Source organism: Mesoplodon densirostris, chromosome 6 (assembly GCF_025265405.1).
Source record: "Mesoplodon densirostris isolate mMesDen1 chromosome 6, mMesDen1 primary haplotype, whole genome shotgun sequence".
Taxonomy (NCBI): domain Eukaryota; kingdom Metazoa; phylum Chordata; class Mammalia; order Artiodactyla; family Ziphiidae; genus Mesoplodon; species Mesoplodon densirostris.
Window position 1 is genome coordinate 75,598,105 of NC_082666.1, and position 21,779 is coordinate 75,619,883.

The window sequence follows — 21,779 nt, forward strand, 5'->3', positions numbered from 1 at the left end:
TATGGGGATATATGTGTATGTATAACTGATTCACTTTGTTATAAAGCAGAAACTAACACACCACTGTAACGCAATTATACTCCAATAAAGATGTTAAAAAATTTTTTTTAATTAAAAAAAAATGTTTTCACACTTAGGATAGGCTCTGTGGTCCAAAGCTGCTCTACATTTTCCCCTCATTCTCCAGATGATAATATTTGGGTAAAATAAGTGAAATTTAAAAGCCACTTTTTATTAATTTACTGGAGGTTTAGATTTAGAGCAAAGCCATCCAAAGGAAACATAACGGGGGCCACATGTGTCATTTTCTACTTTGTAGTAGCCACACCAGAAAAAGCAAAAAGAAACAGGTGAAATTAATGTTAGTATATTTTATTTAACCCAGTATATCAAAAAATGGTCAATGTGCAATCACAATAAAACTTACTAATGAGATATTTTACATTCTTTTATTTGTGCTAAGTTCAAAATCTGGCATGTATTTTTCACTTTGAGTACTACCTTGGCTATTGTACTGGACAGTGCAGATCTAGAGTGGCCTAATCTGGATTTTTTTTCCCGAATTTTTTAATTGTGGTAAAATACACATAATACAAAATTTACCACCTTAACCATTTTTAAGTGTACAGTTAAGTACATTCATATTTGTTGTGCAACCATCACCACTACTAATTTGATTTTTAAAAAGCCATTGTTTTAAAACGATGGTTCTCAAATTTGACTACACAAGAAACACCTAGGGAGTTTCACCACATACTGATTTCTGGGTCCTGCAGCTGGAGATTCCAAACTAACTGTCCTGGGGTACACCTGGGCACTGGGAGATTTTAAAAGCTCCCCAGGTGATTTTAATGTACAGCCCAGGTTGAAAATGACTGCTGTAAAAAAAACAGAGCCAAAATAATTGAAAAGTGATCTGAAAGAAAAAGGTGAAAGACACCACTATTATAATTACAAAAGTTTTCCAAATAGCTTAATTTAGCACTTACAATTTTACTATGTTTTCTCTTTTTAAAAAATCACCCCTGAAGATGATCAGAGGAGAATCATTAGCTCTGATTATGAGCAGTCCATCCCGTAGCTCAGGGCTGAGACTTGACCTGGAGGGCTTTGGTGCACCCTGCATGGAATGTCTCAGTATTGTGTTGTTTCTGCGGCAAAAGGGAAAGGTTTCCCCACACATCCACTCACACAGCCCAGGCAAACATGCTTTGTTAGGCTCTTCTTTTAATCTCATGGTCTAACCACCCAAGCAGTTCTGTGGCAACTAACTACATACAATATTTCTTTAATTTTGGGGGGATGGGGGGCGGGTTTCATTGCCTGAACTAGAACTTATACACTCTCAGAACCAATATCTTATAAATCAGTTCAGGGAACTTAGAACAAGCATAAAATACCCAAACCAAATGGATACTATTCATAAGACCAACAACTGGGCTGTGCAAGTAACACATACAATAAAAATATTTACCTCCTTAATGTTTTAAAATAAATTTGACTCCCAAAAGTCCCATAAGCGAGCCAGAATGATTCATTCTTGTGGTAACAACCAAGATAGTAACATATTTATTTACAAAACAACATTGCTACTCACATCTGCCCCATCTCCCACCCCTCCTTATGATGGGTGCTTTACACACCATGGGGATACCCTACCTATGCCTTGTCAAGTGTGTGTGTGTGTGTGTGGGGGGTGTCTTTAGCCATATAATGTTTTGCCAGTGAACCCTAGGATTCATTAGGCTACCTGTTGCTAAGAGGAGCAGCTGATATGTGCTATCTATGCAATTTCATTTTAGCACTCCTATGTCCAAATTGTTGCACATATAGCTATATGTATATAGCATATATTGCAATCCAAGTAGGATTTTTCTTCTTTCATTTCCTTTTAGCATTGTTTTCTGATAATACATCATAATACACATCCATTGTAGGACACACAGCAAAGTATAAAAAGGAAAACATCATTTACACATATTCTTAACACCCAAAGAAAACCATGGTTAATGTTTTGGTAAATTTCCTTCCAGTCTTTTAAAAATGTATTTACTATGTGTAGCTGGAGATTTAAGATTATACTCTAAAAACAAGTATCTGTTCTGCTTTGTTCACTTAACATTATATCATAAGCATTTCCCATATCATTAAAATGATTTGAAAACATTTAAATGCCAATCTAATATTTCATTCCATATTTCCCTATTCTTAAGCATTAAGAATGTTCCAGTTTTTTTTCACAACTTTATGTAATGCTGACATAAATGTCCCTAAATATACATCTTTGTACACACTCCTGGAGTGTAAATATGGATTGAAATGATGTGGTCCTGGGTACCCTGTCCTGCCTTATCAGCAGCTTTTCTTAAGCTAGCTGAGATTGCTAAATATTAGTTTTCTTTAAATGCTTATCAGTGTGATAAATGTTTAAGGGCTGGAAATCATAACTCTTTATACCTTTGATTATCCTGGGTCCCTGGATGAACTGAATTTACACAGATAATGATGTTTCATTTTCTTACCCTTGGAAGGATGTAGTTGTTTCAGTAATACAAGTAGCCTGGGAAAAATAGTTTTGAACTTTAGGTAAAAGTAGCACAAAGTTGCTGAGTGACTTACTTATCTAGCTTCTCATTAGCTTGCCGCCAATGTGTCTGCTCTTTCCTCCATCTCAAATTTTCATTTAGGCCTGGAAATCGGTCATTCCCTAGGAGTTAAGAAATGCACGACAGGAATTTGATTAGCAGTAGCAAGATAACCAGAAGTTCCGTAACAAGCTCAACTGAGAGGACTCAGCATCACTTCTCTGGCTAATTAGAATCCATGCTGGGTGCTGGTGGGAGACAAAGCCCACAACCAAGTCTGGGCTGACCTGCTCTTTGATTGACAGGCTAGAGCTTAGAAGAACACCTGCCCTTCTGGAGTGTCAGCAAGCACATTTCTCATGAACACAGGGTTCCGGTGAAATTGGGGGTTCTCCCTGAATTATTGAAAAGGAGTGTTTGTGTTGAATGAGGGTGTCCAACCACCACTGAAAAAGCTCGTCTCCTTCCAAGTTCCCTACCATGGTGTCTCACTGCTGAAGGAGCTGTCACTCTGTTTTTCTTGAGCACAGTGAATAAGACTGAGGGTGCCTGAACATTTCACTCTATCCTACAGAGAAGAGCTCAGCTTTTTGGAGATCATTCCTAATGTGGTGAGATCCCTGGAGGACTGGAACACTCTGAGACCGTTGTGAGGATTGGATCCATTCTAATAGTGCCCTGCATGATTTGAGAAGATGATCTTGGAACCAGAACTATCCAGTAGAACTATCTACAAAGACTATTCAAATATCCCAGGGAGAAGTGTCAGCCTTGAGGGAGACACCATTAATCTCATCCTATGACTCACATTCTTGGACAGGATCTTTTACCACCAACAAGTTTGAAACAGAAGATGCCATTTGAGGACATTTCCAGGGTTCTTGTGATCTCAGGAAAGGAGCTTTCCCTTAGAGGAATGGGGCTAACATCACATACATCTTGCACAGAATCCCAGAAGCTGCTTGTCTCTATTACCATAACGTCTTTTTTTTTTTTTTTTTTTTTTTTTTGTGGTACTCGGGCCTCTCACTGTTGTGGCCTCTCCCGTTGTGGAGCACAGGCTCCGGACGTGCAGGCTCAGCGGCCATGGCTCACAGGCCCAGCCGCTCCGCGGCATGTGGGATCTTCCCGGGCCGGGGCATGAACCCGTGTCCCCTGCATCGGCAGGCGGACTCTCAACCACTGCGCCACCAGGGAAGCCCTACCATAACGTCTTAAGAAAGTGATGGTGTCTACTCATCATGTGGGGAGGACACTCCTTCCCACAAAGGTACAAAGCTCTGCTGACAGCAGGGAAGGGCCGATCCAACACACCTGGAGCCCGGCAGCGCCGCATCATCTCCCCTCTGGCCCCTTCCCCACGGAGCAAAGCCTCTTCCAGCCTGGCCTTGACGTCCCTCGACTTCTGCAGAACTTGGGTACTGACTTTGTCAGAACTCTGTTTTCCCTGGATTGCACAGAAGCAGAAGGACATTAAGTTTGGTTAGATGTCTGCTCATGGGGAGAATCCTAAAGACAGAACACTTCATGGTGACATCAGCCAGTTTGGACATGTGCTACACAGACACGCCCCGAAGGCTGAAATCCTGTTAACGGGAATGAGGTTCTCTCTGCAGAAGGAAGAGATCCTTTGCCGGTGGAATTATCATAGCTAGATAGGTTATGGATATACAAATAGGCTATGGACTTTAATACAGAAATAAGACAAAGTTAAGGATGCCCCCACTGCCCAAACAGAGGGGAACAGTCACAAGACAGGATAGAACTTGAGCAATACCTTGTATTCAAAACATGAGACACAGATGAAAAGGAGATCTAAAATCCTGTTTAGTTGCATTGATGGCAGGTCAGCAATCCACTTCCTAAGGAGGCTCTGATCAGCATTTTTCATGATCCAGAGGAAGCAAATCATGAGGTTTCGGGTCGTGTCAGCATTCAGCATGTTGTACTGCTTGTAGGGCTGGAAGCAGGCAGATTGGGAGATCGACGTAGGGCAAGAGGCTGAGCAGCAGACACATTGAAAGGGATGCTATTTCCTAAGACACAGTAACTGTACTTTTCCTTGACGGGGATGTTTCCGGGAGCTCTGCCTTCCTCCAGCCGGGGAGGCCGTGTTCTTTTGAGTTGGGCTGCTTTGCAAAGGGTCTGGCCCGGGGCAGTATTCTAACCAGGCTTTCAGCCAGGGCACCCTCTGTTTCAGGAGCAGTGTGGTCTGGTGGTCCGCCCTGGACCTTGACCATGCCCTCCCCCAACCCAATCTCAGTGATACACAGGGCCTTCCCAGCTGTGAGACCTTCAAGTATTATATTTCTCCTTCAAGCTGGCGACTGCAGGGTTGGACTTATAGCAAAGAACTACCCTGGCTGGTTTCCCAAAATACCCTAACTGTTTAAGATTTAGCTTCTTTGTCAGAGTCCAAAGTATAAGGGTCATGAACTGCTCAGCAGATTAATCAAGTGCATAATTCAGTGGAAGCCTCTGTAATGGGACTTTAACCACAATTTATGCTCTCCTGCGGGGGAGGTGTAGGGGCTCAGACTGTTTGCTTTCATACTTTGGCTGCAGTGTTCATTTCAGAGTGCTGAGCACACTTTCTGTCACCCATCCAATCAACACAAAGGACAACATGTGATTCACGTGGCATAGCTAACATCCAACGGAATGTAGTGGTGAAGCTGCAGTGAGGTATCAGTTCATATGTGAGGGGAATGGTAGGTCTGGATGGGAATGATAGGGCTTACGAAATTACTTTAACTTTAGTTTTTCTGAGTCTGCCTACAAGAAGAAGTGAAATCTTTAGATGTATTGAGTATACACACAATATTATAACTTCACAGGAAATAACTTCTAAGAGGTGAAGGTTCTTGGGCTTTTGAGTTTCTCTGTTGGAGACAAACAACAATGTAAAAGGCACACACCACCTCAGGCAGCTAACTTTGGTAAGAAGGTAAGAAGGTGGAGGAGGTCATAAAGCACACCATATTTATTCAACCGTAGGATGACTGATGTCAACTCTCCAGTGTTTCTTTTCTCTTTTTTTACCTCCTGTCCTTCAACTCTCATGGGGGTGTGTGGGGAATGGGGGAGTGCTGGAGGGAAGAGAAGAAAGTCACCCAGCAAAGCAGAATTAGGTTGAGAGGCTGCCTTCCCAGGAAAGAACTGAGCTGAGTTCTCTGCAGATATGAACGCTACACTGAAACGCAAAGTTAAATTAAGCTGGAGGATGCAGTGCTGTCTTGACAAAAGGATTGTCAGAACTCAGCAAGGAACAGAGGTAGATCCCACCTCAAGTGAATCAGAGGTTGTATTCCTGCATGAGCCCCTCTTCAAGCCCATAGCGTCTGTGAAAAAGGACAGAGCCAAACAACTCTGCTTAGGCTCTCTGGGGACCTAGAAAAGCTGAAGAAGCTTAAGACACCCCCTACCAAGCGACCGCCCTCCTTCAATCTTTTTGTTTAAGGCAGACACAGAATGAATAATATACACATAGAATAAACACAGTGCCAGCCTCCCACCTGAGGGAGCCTTGGTTTGATCTCCTTTGCAATATCTCAGGTTTTCCAAGTTCACCTTTCTTGGTTTTCTGAGCCTTGAACTTAGCGCCATTGAAACTGCCTGAATTTGATCTGTGAGTCTCTTGCTGTTGCCAGAACCCTGCCTGACTGTGTGCTGCCTCAACTGTGCCATTTCCCTTTTCAACTGCTAGCTCACAATGACTCCTTCTAGCGTCAAGCAATGAGGCAGAAATCTCACTGCCTGCTCTATGCTGGGTTCGGGTGGGTGAAGTTAGGAACAAGCCCATTAAAGGATGGGAAAAGACACAAAATGAAAAATAAACGGCAGAAGTTGCGCATCAACATACCAGGGAAGACAGCGCTGTTCCACTTGTCTTCAAATTAAAATTCCCAGCTATGGCTAGTGCCACATTCTGGTTAATTGCACTGGTCCCTTCTTGTTCTTCATCTGAGCCATTGGTACGATTTTTTCCACCGCGGGCATCTGCAGCTGCAATTAAAATACTATTGGCCTTACCATATGATCCAACAATCATGTTCCTTGGTATTTACCCAAAGGAGTTGAAAATTTATGTCCACACAAAAATCTGCACATGGATGCTTATAGCAGCTTTATTCATAATTGCCACAACTTGGAAGCAACCAAGATGTCCTTCAGTAGGTGAATGGATGAATAAACTGTGGCACATCCAGACAATGTGCTAAAAAGAAATGATCTATTAAGCCATGAAAAGGTGAGGAGGAAACTTAAACGCATATTAATAAGTGAAAGAAGCCCATCTGAAAAGGCTACATACTGTGTGATTCCAACTACACGACATCCTGGAAAAGGGAAGACTATGGAGCCGGTAAAAAGTTCAGTGGTTGCCAGGGGTTGGGGGAAGGGAGGGATGAATAGGCAGAGCACAGAAGAATTTTAGGGCAGAGAAACTAATTTGTATGATACTACAATGCTGGATACATATCACTATACGTTTGTCCAAACCCTCAGAATGTACAGCACCAAGAGTGAAACCTAATGTAAATTATGAATTTTGGATGATTATGATGTCTCAAATGTAGGTTTATCTATTGTAACAAATGCACCCCCCTCTGGAGGGGGCTGCTGATAATGGGGAGGCTGTGCATGTGTGCAGGCAGGGGGTGTATGGGAAACCTCTGTACCTTCCTCTCAATTTTGCTATAAACCCAAAACTGCTCTAAAAAATAAAGTCTTAAAAAAATCTTTCTTGCCATCAAGCTAAAGATAGTATTACCCTATGTTCCCTACCCACTGCCCCATGTGTGACTGATACTTAGTTACTAAGGTCAGCACAGTAATTTTAAACCTGAAATTTAGCATTATTTATCTGCTATAGGAAAATAGCATCTATTTATCATCTATTTATTCCTGTTTAGCATCTATAGGAAAAAGTAGGCAGTCTAATAAAAGAGAGAACATGTCCAGCACAAGATTAGGCTGGAAGTTAATTTTTCAAACTGTGAAAAAAAATTTCAAAGCTTTCATAACACTTTTCTATAATATGATATTTTTACTTCATTCATATATTTCAAATAATGACAAAATAGAAAGGAACCTATAATTACAGAATTAAACAGTACCTTATAAAATAACAAGCTATTATCATAATTTCAGCAATAATTTATTAAATTTTGAATATTTGAAATAAATGTTAGTTTATTGTATCAATGTAATATAGATGTATCTATATTTATACATAGGTCTAGATGCATGCAAACAAAATAAGGACCCACCAATTAAAAGGCTCGTTTTAAGACCATTATGAATCATACACACAGAAAGTATTAATATTTGTTTAAGCAGTTCTGAGAAAAGTGTGTTAAAACACGTATGACTGATCCATTAAAAACTTGTAATTTTATTAGACCTGTCAACATTATAGTATTTTGACTTTCAATTTTTCATAAAAACTACAGTGTCAACAGTATTTTCACCTGCCAAACTTATAAAAGCAGAACTCAATTTTTAAAAATAATAACTCACTATTGTTTTTAAGTCAGTTGAGTTTTTAAACCAATGGTGAAATGAAGAGCATGTGGCAATTATTCAAGACCTGATAACTTTATCAGGATTAATTTGAGGATATGTTCTCATTTCCCCTAAATGTGCATAGGGTCATGGTTACAAGACAAGGAGAGGAGAGGCTAGAAACATTTGCTGCCAAAATGCTTTTATAGAAGTTCTCTCATTTCATCTTTATCACAACCCTAAGATATAGGCATTGTTATCACATTTTTACAGCCGAGGAATGGAAGGGAAGGCATTAAAAGGCTGAGGAACTTTCCAAAGGTCATATATAGTAATAAACAGGCTGGAATTTGAATTCAGTTGTATCTTTTTAAAAAAATATACTATATGCTTATTAGTTTATCAATCAAAAGATTTCATATGTAACAGATGCACTACATTACCTCCAATAGTAGAATACTTATACTGTTTTCCCGCTTGTCGGCTACATCATGACTATAAAGTTCACTGCATACGTAAAGAAACCATTGAGACTTAAAAGGCTCAAAGACCAAGTGCTGAAAAGTTTTGATCCCAAGTCACTGATCTGGAAAATTCTAATCAACAAGGAAGCTTAGGATAATGCAGGCGTATGTGATTCCCTGCTTTGGGAACAAACAAATCACAGGTCTTCAAGTGAAACTTTCTTGAAAGGTCCAGGCAAAATCCTAGAAATGGTCTGCAAGTCACCTGCCATGCTCTGAACTGCATCTTTAAATCTTGAAGACAACTCTGCTCTCTATTTGCCCTCCAGTCAGGCACTGCTACAGAAAGCTCCATGCACCTCACCCTGCAGCCAGCACATCTCGTGTGCCGAGCTTGCTTCTGTAATTTCCCTGCCCATTTTTTCCTCATTTTATGAGCTAAAAAATGGTCACCACAAGGATTTTAGAAATAATTTAGTCACATAGGACACTTTGCATTTGGAGGAAGCAAGAAAACACGGATGGTGCTAAGATTCCGAGCATGATTGCTTCCAAGGATGCTGGGCTCAATAAGCATTCCTTGGGATCCTTCCTCAGTTGAGAGAACAAGCAAGGTAATTTTTAAGAACTTCCCTTTGCTGAGGAAAAAGCAAGAACCACTCTGAAGTGGTCAGAATTGTGTGTGTGTGAGTGTGTGTTGTGGGGAGGGTAGGCAGATTGGCTTGTCTTTCTCAGGTCTCAGGTAAGATACTCTTTTTTGGGAGAGGGTAGTTTTGTTTGTCTACATTCCCTAATCCACACAGTAACATGCAAATAAACCCAGGAGGTACACAAAGGCCTCTCAGACAATCTATCCTTTCCTCTTGTGGCCAAGTGGGAGATACTGACTTTCAACCTTAGAATGAGCCTCTTAGTGACAAAGGCAAAATTCCTCTGCCGTGGCAGAATCTCCTAAGAGTGTCAGACACCATGCCTTTTTTTTTTTTTTTTTTGCATACTACAAGTGTTTAGACTCATTCGAGCCTGCTTCCTTCCTTAAAAGCTCATAAAAGAAAAAAAAAAAAGAGAAGGAACAACTTTATTTCAAGGCATTAGAGCACGGATCTCCAGAAGAAATAATTCTGTTATTATCTTATCCTTTGTGGTGTATGGTCTATAATGTTCATCATATACCAGCAGACCAATGAGTGAATTAATAAACAAACAATTTCTAAATGAAAAACATATACAGGTCTATGTGCCTTAAAAAAAATACACTTATTGGGGCCTATGTTAAAAAAAGTCTGGAGAGCACCGGTGCTGGGAATTGCTCACACAAGCATATCAACACTGGAGCTAGTAACAGAAACCTCATTTTAGTGGGGCATTTGGCAAGAGCTCCCATCAATCTAAAGAAGGAAACAGAAGGCATTGTTACCTGTAAAGTCACAGAGCTGAGGCAAAGCATCCAAAATGATACCAACCAAAGGCAGGTAGAGGGCAGCAACTTTGACCTTCACCTCTGGTTTGACACAACGCGGGTCCAGGTCGTGAGAACTGAGCAGGCTGTGGATGGCACTGACAGCTTTCCTTTGCACTTTGCTGATCCTATTGGCACCACACAAAAAGCAAAAGGTTATAGTGAAGCGAGGTTGACCAGAATGCTCCTAAACGATGGGGTGATGACGTGAAAACCAAGCAAAGTAGGGTAGAGGCATACAGAATCCAGAGACAAACTGCCTGTGTTCTAGTCCTGGCTCTGCTGTTAGCATGATGTTTAAAGTTCATCATGTTGTAGAATCAGTACTTCATTCCTTTTTATTGTTGAATAATATTCCATTGCATAGTCAGATCACATTTTATTTATGCATTCATCAATTGATGGACATTTGGGTTGTTTCTATTTTTTGGCTATTATGAATTATGAATGCTGCTATGAATATTTGTGTATAAGTTTTTGTGTGGTTATAGGTTTTTTATTTCTCTTGGGTATCTACCTGAGGGTGGAATTACTGGATCATCTGGTAACTCTATATTTAACCTTTAGAGGAACCACCAAACTGTTCTCAACAGTGGCTACATCACTTTACATTGCCACTAGCAGTATATGAAGGTTCTATTTTCTCTTTGCCAACACTTGTTATTATCTATCTTTTGTATTACAACCATCCTAGTGGGTATGAAGGTGCTAGGAACTGAAGGTTTGTGACCTGCCTCCCAAATTCATATGTTGAAACTTAAGCCCTAATGTGATGGTGTTTGGAGGTGGGGCCTTTGGGAGGGCTTTAGGTCATGACAGCAGAGCCCTCATGAATGAGATTAGTGCCTTTATAAAAGAGACCCCAGAGAGCTCCCTTGCCCCCTTCTGCCATGGGGGTGACACAGCAAGAAGATGGCCATCTGTGAACTAGGGAGTGGGTCCTCACAAGACACTGAATCTGCCAGCTCCTTGATCTTGAACTTCCCAGCCTCCAGAACTATGAGAAATAAATTTCTGTGGTTTATAAGCCACCTATTCTAAAAATATTCTATGATATTTTTGTTATAGCAGTCTAAAGGAACTAAGACAGAAGGGGTATTTAACTAGTTTTGATATACATTTCCCTGATGGCTGATTATGTTGAAAACCTTTTCATGTACTTATTGGTCACAGCTTCGTTGGAGAAATGTCTATTCTGATCCTTTGCCCTTTAAAAAAATGAGTTATTTGTTCTTTTATTATTGAGTTGTAAGATTTTAAAAATATATTTTAGATACAAATCCCTTATTAGATCTATGATTTGCAAATATTTTCTCCCATTCTGTTTGGTGTCTTTTCACTTTCTTAATGATGTCCTATAAAGCATAGAAGTTTCCATTTTAATGAAGTCTAACTTATGTCTTTTGCTGGGTGTATTTTTTATGTCAGATCTAAGAAACTACTGCCTAATCAAATTTCACGAAGATTACCCTTAAGATTTCATCTAAGAGTTTTATAGTTTTAACACTTACAATTAGGTCTTTTATTCATTTTGAGTTAACTTTTGTATATGGTGTGAGATAGGGGTCCAACTTCATTCTTTTGGATGTGGATATCCAGTTTTCCCAGCATCATTTGTTGAAAACACTATTTTTTCGCCATTGATTTTTTTCACACCCTTGTTGAAAAATCAGTTGATTATAAATGTAAGGATTCATTTATAGACTCAATTCAATTTCATTAATTTACATAGATCTATCTTTATGTCAGAACCACACAGTCTTGACTACTTTTGCTTTGTAGTAAGTTTTGAAATTGAGATGTGTGAGTCCTCCAATTTTGTTCTTCTTTTGCAAGATTGTTTTGGCTATATTGGAGTCCCTCGAATTTCCACATGAATTTTAGTATCAGCCTGTCAATTTCTGTAGGGCCAGCTGGAATGTTGAGAGGAATTGCACTGAATTTGTAGATCAATTTAGGGAGTATTGCCATCTTAACAATATTAAATTTTCTGCTCCATGAATACGTCATGCCTCTCAATTTATTTAGATCTCTCTATTTCTTTCTAAAGTGTTTTGTAGTTTTCAGTGTACAAGTCTTGTACTTCTTTTGTTAAATTTATTCCTAAGAATTTTACTCTTTTTTTTTTTTTTTTTTTTGCGTTACGCAGGCCTCTCACTGTTGTGGCCTCTCCCCTTGCGGAGCGCAGGCTCCGGACGCACAGGCTCAGCGGCCATGGCTCACGGGCCTAGGCGCTCCGTGGCATGTGGGATCCTCCCGGACCAGGGCACGAACCCGTGTCCCCTGCATCGGCAGGCGGACTCTCAACCACTGCGCCACCAGGGAAGCCCCCAGAATTTTACTCTTTTGATGCTACTTTAAGTGGATTTTTTTTTAAATTTCATATTGTTCATTTCAGGAGTATAGAAATACAGTTAGTTTTTGTATACTGATCTTATACCCTGCAACCTTGCTGAACTCACTTATTACTTTTTTTTTTTAACAGTAGGTCCTTGTTGGTTATTTTAAATATAGCAGTATGTACATGTCAATCCCAAACTCCCAGTCTATCCCTCCCTCCCACCCTTCCCCCTGGTAACCATAAGTTCATTCTCTAAGTCCGTGAGTCGCTTATTACCTTTAATAGTTCTTTTAGTGGGTTCTTTAGGATTTTCTATAAACAAATCATGTCATCTGTGAATAGAGATAGCTTTACTTCTTCCTTTCTGATATAGATGCCTTTTATTTCATTTTTTTGTCTAACTTCTCTGAGTAGAACTTCCAGTACAATGTTGAATAGAAGAAGCAAGAGTGGACATTCTTGTCTTGCTCCTGACCTTAGAAGGAAAGTATTCAGTTTTTCACCAATAAGTATGATGTTAGCTGTGGGTTTTTCACAGATGCCTTTATCAGGTTGGGGAAATTCTCATATATTCCTAAAGGGTGTGTGAAGTGTCTGTTTTCAGGAAGAGTTAATGGATTTTGTCAAATGTTTCTTTTCAAACTTTTTATTTTATATTGGAGTATATTTGATTAACAATGTTGTAATAGTTTCAGGTGTACAGCAAAGTGATTCAGTTATACTTATACATGTATCTATTCTTTTTCAAATTCTTTTCCCATTTACGTTGTTACATAATATTGAGCAGAGTTCCCTGTGCTATACAGTAGGTCCTTGTTGGTTATCCATTTTAAGTATAGCAGTGTGTACATGTCAATCCCAAACTCCCCAGCTATCCCTTCCCCCCACCCTTCCCCGCTAGTAACCACAAGTTGGTTCTCTAAGTCTGGGAGTCTGTTTCTGTTTTGTAAATAAGTTCATTTGTATCATTTCTTTTTAGATTTTGCATATAAGCGATATCATACGATATTTCTCTTTCTCTGTCTGACTTACTTCACTCAGTATTTATTCACCTACTGAGATGACTGAGTGGGTTTTATCCTTTATTCTCTTCATATAATGTATTGCATCAACTGATTTTCAGATGCTAAACCAATCTTGCATTCCTGGGATAAATCCTACCTAGCCATGGTGTACAATCCTTTTATATGTTGTTGGGTGCAGTCTGCCAGTATTTTTTGAGGATGTTTATATCAATATTCGTATTTGTCTGCAGTTCTCTCCTGATGTCTTTGTCTGCTTTTGCCATCAGAGTAATGCTGGTTTTATAGGATGAGCTGGGACATATTCTCTCCTCTTCTATTTTTTTGGAAGAGTGTGTGAAGGATTGGAATTAATTCTTTAAACATTTGGTAGCGTAACACAAAGATGCTAGATAATTTCCACATTCTTGAAAACCACTATGGATTTAATGACACGTGGATGTTTGTGGATACCCCCAGGTAAGGGGGGTTCCAGAGAGATCCATTAGAAACTAGACCTGTGGCTCCTTTTCAGGAGTTCAGGTATTGAAATGTGTCCCACTGGCCTTGCGCCTCATATGGGCAGGTGTTGGTGAGTCTACTAATTACATTGGCAGCAAAAGGAAGTACTGATCAAAAGGAAATATTGTCAAAGGATAAGATGTTTCTGAGATTTTCACCCACAGGGTAAAGTCTGTGGTGGCATTTTTTTTTTTTTTTTTTTTTTTTTTTTTTTGCTGTACGCGGGCCTCTCACTGCTGTGGCCTCTCCCGTTGCGGAGCACAGGCTCCGGACACACAGGCTCCGCGGCCATGGCTCGCGGGCCCAGCCGCTCCGCGGCACGTGGGATCTTCCGGGATCGGGGCACGAACCCGTGTCCCCTGCATCGGCAGGCGGACTCTCAACCACTGCGCCACCAGGGAAGCCCTGTGGTGGCATTTTTAATGACTCTCCAGGAGAGTAACTGACAACACCGCGATCAGGGATTCCTGCGTTGCCAAAGGAGTGACACTCTTAATTAGTTTCCTCTGGGGGGTAGAAAAGGTACCTTGTGTGTATTTGTGTGTGTACACATGTGAAGAATGTCCCTACCTGATTGAACACAATCACATCATGGCTTCTGAACATACTCTACTCTGTTGCTAGTATTTAAAATAACAGCAACAATTTTAGGAGGAATCAAAACAGATGTAAAGGCTGTTTCCTTAGACATTTCACTAGAAGAGAAATGGAAAATAGAAACTACCGTTTATGTAAATACTAAAGAGCACTTTTAGAAATCACGTAAATCAGTGCTATTAAAGGACAATTAAGACAAAGCATGTGTGTGTGTGTGTGTGTGCGTGTATGAAGGCAATTTTCTTTGTGCATAAGCCTCCTTCTCAGTGCCTTTCAGCATATTTGTCAGGGCACTTTGTGTTGCTGTGGAAATTTATGTTAGCTACAGAGTAGAAAGTTCTATTGTGAAAATTGAGAGGAGTTTAGTTAGGGTTGAGAGAAGACTAAGAAATTGAAGCCTTGGAAAATGAAGCTCTGTAAGGATACACTTGGCACCTGAATTTCTGGAAGGAGGCAGAATTCAGAGCTAAGAACATCAGACTTCCCACAATGACCTGCTGGGCGACAGAGACCTACATTCACTTAGGCAATATCAGTATAGGCAAAGCGCTTAGGACACATTTGTTATTGAAGTTACACTATCTTGTGCTCCTGTAATTGTTTCATACAAGGATGTCCTGTTTTTGTCACAAAATTATAAGCACTTCGAGAGAACTTGAGAATTTCCAATTAGACAAGAATCTATAACATACAGCCATGCTGCCATTAGTCAGCGTACTCTATTCCAGAAACTTCTTTAGCAGAGGAAGGAAGAATGTAGGCATTGTAGGAGTAGGTTCCCAGGCAGGGAGATGATGTGGTATAGGAGGGTGGGCCCTGAGGAGGGACTCTCAAGACCATGGCTCTAGACTTGGCTCTGCTATGTAACTTTTGGCAAGTTCCTTCAATTCTGTGGGCCTCAGGTGAACACCAAAAGGGCTGAACCTAAATTATTTTCCAATCCTAAGGCTCCTCGGATTTGAGCCCCTGAATGGTGAGCTCTCTGGGGGCAGGGGATTTTGTCTGTTTCGTGCATTGAAATATCTCTGATATATTCCAACACTCAACTATGTCTGCTCCATGGTAGGCATTCAGTAATTGCTGAATGGAATGTGTAGTATTGTGGAAGGCATTGTCTGCTTCTGTCCAGTCAGGTCTGATCCTTTGGGCTTATGGAGCAGAGGAAAAGAAGGAAAGAACAGAAGTCCCAGTTCACTGACTTTAAGTCCAGATATTGCCACGTGCCTATAGGTCATCAGGTTTATAAGCAGTGGAAGAATGTGTAAGCCCTGGACCCGTGGCATCTCTCTTAGACTGGGAAGGTCTTTTTGCAAGAAACCTAATCTGGACACGGGGCAACTACCTTCTCATCAGTGGCCACTTCCTTTGTTAGCACTGATCCAAATGGCACCTGGCTGCTGTGTGCACACATCACCCAAGGCACGCACTGCTTCTAAGGAGCTCACGAATCAAGCATCCCTGGGAAACCTAGTAGAATTGGAAACTTCCTCTCAAAGGATAGGAGGTTGAAAAGAGCTATTTTATGGTTTCTCTCCCTACCCCATGCCTTTCCACATTCCTATAGCAGCATTTTCTCTAAACGTGGCTGCTTCTACTCTTTGGAACTGGTGAATGGCAGAGATTTTCGCCAAGCAAGAGAGGCTGAACTGCAAACTTCAGTAAGGAGCACCTTTTTTTTTTTTTTCTTTGTGTTCCATTATAAATGTCTGAAACATACCCTTCCCCTTCGGCATCCAGGGCGGCGGCCAGCTCGGTAAAGAGAAGCCCAGTGAGGAAGTGCTGCTGGCGGTACTCTGGTGTCAGATCAAACATGCTGGCAATCTTCTGGTCCTGGAAACTGGAGCAGGAGCTGGAGTTCTACAGAAATGCAAGGAGCAGTTCTATGAGTGACAAGAACTGGAATTAAAATCATGATGGCTAGTATTTATTGAGCACATGCTATGGCCAGGCTCTGTAGGCACGATGCAGTGAAGCAGGTACCACTTGTGTCCCCGTGTGACAGATGAAGAAACTGAGACTTAGGGCGTTCACTCTGCTTTCCCAGCAAAGAGGATTAAAATCTTAGGATCACATTTGGACAGGGAAATGGGGACTCTTTCCAGTGCTATGGCTGTGAGCAGGTGATTCCTCTGTAACAAACTGCCCCCTTTATTTAAGGCTCCTGTTACACTTCTGAATATGGCTTACATACATTCTCTGAATTTTGCTGGCCTGGAAACCAGAAGCAGCGTCAGGCAGGGAAGTGTCAGATTGACCAGTCCTAGGCAATTCCTGTGTTCTTATCTTGGGGGCATACTTTATATGTCACTAGGAGAATCCAAAATGTCTCTGGAAAGCCTTTCCAGTTTGGTGAGGCTGGGGCAGTCAGAAGGGGAATGTGGGAGAGGACCCAGGGCAGAGCTGGCACGTCTGGAACAGCTGCTTGTCAGTCAGCTCTTTCCCAGTTCACAGGAAGATGGTCATGCAGTGCACATCTGGATCATGTCATTTGGCATGAATAGCTAAGAGTTTTAAAAAATTATTAAGACAAGCCTTCTCCTTTGGGCTAGTATTCAAGGAATATGCATCAGAAAGAAAACCTAAGAAGAAGAAATCTTGCCTGCTGCTCTGAGCTACTGATTTGTTCCCTATAAATGGAATGTGACTATTAAACAGCATTCCTTTAAAGTTTTTCTAGAGGACACTAGTCCCCCGAATCATCAATGGAGGAAAAAAAAAAAGATTTCCAGAGTCCAGTCATATTGGGAATCACTGCTTATCATACACAGCCTCCCATTTCCTCTCCCATCCCATAGGCATTTATAATTTATATGAACAAGTTAGAGACTCTTGGATGGCCTACTGCAAAGAAACCTGTTAACACGGGGTTTTCAAAATGGATTTGTCTTTGGAATTCTGTATTTGCATAATACCTCTTAACATCCTGTAGAATCTGGGGCCCACCAAACTTAACCTGCAAAATATTGTTCTACAAAAAAAGACTGGCCATGTCAGTCAAAGCCTCATCTCTAAATTTTAATACAAGTGTTACTCTTCTGGGCTGATGAAGAAAAAAACTTGTTAGAAATACACTCTCTATAAAACAGAACACTTGATTAGTTTACAATGAGATCTTTTTAGTGTTTCAAGAGCTAAATTTTCTGGAATATGATCCAAGGAGGAATCACCTTGTGCTGAATTCCATTCTAAAGCACAATCAGCAGAAAGTTCTAGGATCGTTCAAAGATATAATATCCATGTTAAAAACCACTACTAGATCATTTGGGAATCAATATAAAGGAAGCTGCCATTTCTTAAATTTTATGGTGTTGAGGTTTAGGAAAAGGGAAGTGAGCAAAGGAGACTGTCAAGCTAGAGTGGAAAGATGCTTGTCAGACAAAGGAAGATCTGTGACTTTTCTATGAATTACATATTTTTCATAGTGCATAGGGACTCCTTGCTCTACTTGGCCTCAGCAGGAATCCTTGGACCTAGGAAGAAAACAATCACATAGCTTGTAAATGATTAGTTAGATGGCACAACTATGGGTAGCATACTTGTGTGTATCTGGATCAATTGATCTGGCTTGAATAGCTCAATTTTTCTTCTAATTAAGAAGACCAATCTTTACAGGAATAAATGACTAAGCTAAGCTATTTCAATGAAATAGCTTAAACAATTTTTTCAGTTAGCCGATTACCTGGGAAGATATGGAGGGACAGGGAGATGCTGGAGCAGTATCAGTATTCATAAAGAAGAGGTTCAGATTGAGGTAATGTTCGTGGCTGCAGAGAATTCTCAGGAACTCTAGCCTCATGGAAATGAGCATTGGAAGGTTGTTGAGCTTGGCTGACAGCTGGGAAGAAAAATGAGAAGAGAAAAGAGGTGTTTAAGGTGAATGGAGTTGAGGTTGACAGACACAAAAATATCCTTTCTCCCCAGATTAAGGCAATCAATCGAATAAAAACAAATGGGACAGGGCAACAGATGGCAAAGTCTGCATTACCGGGAGGCCCAGTAAATTTTCATCCATTACTGTTCCCTTTAATTATTCTCGTCTAACAGCTATCTGAAATGAGGATGCTTACTGCGACTCCCACCCTTGTCAAATCTCTAATACCATGGCAAGCCTGTGTTAAAAATAATCTGGAGGTATGTCTTCAGTGTAATACAATATAATTTCACAAAAATCCCACTGTGTCTGAGAAACTAAATGAAAGGAGTTGACCCTACATGGGGCCACACAAAATTAATGGAATAGGACTGGATGACTTCAATGCCACAAGTGTTCTTTTGTGGTTTCTAATTAAAGGTTCCCCTGGGAAGTTCTCAAACCAGTTCCCTAGATGAAGGCATCAAATTACTTAGAAAAGCATGTAGTCCCTGCATAACAGCCAAGGAGTTTGCCCCAGGCTGGGAGAGGAGGAAGTGGAGGAGAAAGAAAGAGAAAGCTGGAAGAGTTTCCAGGAAAAATCTTCCCTTAAACAAACCAACCCTGAAATAAGCAATGAAAAGCTGGCAAAGGTGATAGTCTGGAAGAGATCTCTTGCTTCCCTCAGGTAGGTTGACAATTGAAGGACCGAGACTCTATGGGCTGTGACTCAGAGACAGCTTCTCTTAAGGCAAAGTAAGGAAAGGAGGGTCTTGATGGACCTTCTACCTCTCAATATATCATTATAAATACTCTACTGCCGCAGCACAGGAAACCAAGCATCTCATCCTTACCCATGCCCATGCTTCCTCTTCATGCACTTTAAGAGCAGTTTTATAAACTATACAATTTAAATGAGCACATGTTTTCAGCCATTTTAGGAAAAGCCATTGTGTTATGGCATTTTGCCTATAGAATCTATAGTTAGACAGTTACTGGAAACAAATGAATACCATTATGTATTATAGAAAAAACAGAATATACGACTTCTGTGTAAAAACTTTTACCAGAACCCGTACTCTTGTCAATGTGCATTACTGGCTGATTTTGGACCAATGGGGACACCAGCAAATTGAACTGATTAGAACTTGGTCTTATGCCCATCACTTAATGGCCACTCACAAAGTTGTTGGGTCAAGCCAGCTAATAGAATTTGAAAGCACAAGATTTTTTTTTTTTAACATTTGCATAAGCCTGTTTTAGATCTTTTATTTAAATTACTTTTTTAAAAACATCTTTATTGGAGTATAATTGCTTTATAATGGTGTGTTAGTTTCTGCTGTATAACGAAGTGAGTCAGCTATACATATACATACATCCCCATATCTCCTCCCTCTTGTATATCCCTCCCACCCTCCCTATCCCACCCCTCTAGGTGGACATAAAGCACTGAGCTGATCTCCCTGGGCTATGTGGCTGCTTCCCACTAGCTATCTATTTTACATTTGGTGGTGTATATATGTCCATGCCACTCTCTCACTTTGTCCCAGCTTACCCTTCCCCCTCCCCGTGTCCTCAAGTCCATTCTCTATGTCTGCGTCTTTATTCTGTCCTGCTCCTAGGTTCTTCAGAACCCTTTTTTTTTTTTAGATTCCATATAGATGTGTTAGCATACGGTATTTGTTTTTCTCTTTCTGACTTACTTCACTCTGTATGACAGACTCTAGGTCCAACCACCTCACTACAAATAACTCAATTTCATTTCTTTTTATGGCTGAGTAATATCCCATTGTATATATGTGTCACATCTTCTTTATCCATTCATCTGTCGATGGACACTTAGGTTGCTTCCATGTCCTGGCTATTGTAAACAGAGCTGCAGTGAACATTGTGGTACATGTATCTTTTTGAACTATGGTTTTCTCAGGGTATATTGCCAGTAGTGGGATTGCTGGGTCATATGGTAGTTCTATTTTTAGTTTTTTGAGGAACCTCCATACTGTTCTCCATAGTGGCTGTATCAATTTACACTCCCACCAACAGTGCAAGAGGGTTCCCTTTTCTCCACACCCTCTCCAGCATTTATTGTTTGTAGATTTTTTGATGATGGTCATTCTGACTGGTGTGAGGTGATACCTCATTGTAGTTTTGATTTGCATTTCTCAAATGACTAGTGATGTTGAGCATCCTTTCATGTGTTTGTGGGCAATCTATATATCTGCTTTGGAGAAATGTCTATTTAGGTCTTCTGCCGATTTCTGGATTGGGTTGTTTGTTTTTTTGATATTGAGCTGCATAAGCTGCTTGTATATTTTGGAGATTAATCCTTTGTCAGTTGCTTCATTTGCAAATATTTTCTCCCATTCTGAGGGTTGTCTTTTTGTCTTGTTTATGGTTTCCTTTACTGTGCAAAAGCTTTTAACTTTCATTAGGTCCTATTTGTTTATTTTTGTTTTTACTTCCATTTCTCTAGGAGGTGGGTCTAAAAGGATCTTGCTGTGCTTTATGTCATAGAGTGTTGTCTATGCTTTTCTCTAAGAGTTTTATAGTGTCTGGCCTTACATTTACATCTTTAATCCATTTTGAGTTTATTTTTGTGTATTGTGTTAAAGAATGCTCTAATTTTATTCTTTTACATGTAGCTGTCCAGTTTTTCCAGCGCCACTTATTGAAGAGGCTGTCTTTTCTCCATTGTATATTCTTGCCTCCTTTATCAAAGATAACATGATCATATGTACATGGGTTTATCTCTGGGCTTTCTATCCTGTTTCTATCCATTGATCTATATTTCTGTTTCTGTGCCAGTACCATACTGTCTTGATGACTGTATCTTTGTAGTATAGTCTGAAGTCAGAGAGCCTGATTCCCACAGCTCCATTTTCCTTTCTCAAGATTGCTTTGGCTATTCGGGGTCTTTTGTGTTTCCATACAAATTGTGAAATTTTTTTGTTCTAGTTCTGTGAAAAATGCCATTGGTAGTTTGAGAGGGATTGCACTGAATCTGTAGATTACTTTGGGCAGTATAGTCATTTTCCCAATGTTGATTCTTCCAATCCAAGAACATGGTATATCTCTCCATCTGTTTGTATCATCTATAATTTCTTTCATCAGTGTCTTATAGTTTTCTGCATACAGGTCTTTTGTCTACTTAGGTAGGTTTATTCCTAGGTGTGTTATTCATTTTGTTGCTATGGTAAATGGGAGTGTTTCCTTAATTTCACTTTCAGATTTTTCATCATTAGTGTATAGGAATGCAAGAGACTTCTGGGCATTAATTTTGTATCCTGCTACTTTACCAAATTCATTGATTAGCTCTAGTAGTTTTCTTGTAGCATCTTTAGGATTCTCTATGTATAGTATCATGTCATCTGCAAACAGTGACAGTTTTACTTCTTCTTTTCCAATTTGGATTCCCTTTATTTCTTTTTCTTCTCTGATTGCCATGGCTAAAACAT

The 21,779-nt window shown here is 40.2% G+C and overlaps 1 protein-coding gene across 1 annotated transcript in view; it reads right to left on the reverse strand.

Moving 5' to 3' along the window:
* Positions 1–21,779, reverse strand: part of DOCK8 (dedicator of cytokinesis 8) — a 231,738-nt gene that overhangs the window by 39,349 nt on the left and 170,610 nt on the right. Inside the window, exons 27-33 of the mRNA XM_060102256.1 lie at positions 18,154–18,309; positions 16,192–16,331; positions 9,972–10,141; positions 6,448–6,590; positions 4,363–4,545; positions 3,900–4,032; positions 2,620–2,707 (exon numbers count right to left, since the gene is read on the reverse strand). Of these exons, the coding sequence (XP_059958239.1) occupies positions 2,620–2,707; positions 3,900–4,032; positions 4,363–4,545; positions 6,448–6,590; positions 9,972–10,141; positions 16,192–16,331; positions 18,154–18,309 (1,013 nt within the window). The remainder of the gene's footprint in view (positions 1–2,619; positions 2,708–3,899; positions 4,033–4,362; positions 4,546–6,447; positions 6,591–9,971; positions 10,142–16,191; positions 16,332–18,153; positions 18,310–21,779) is intronic.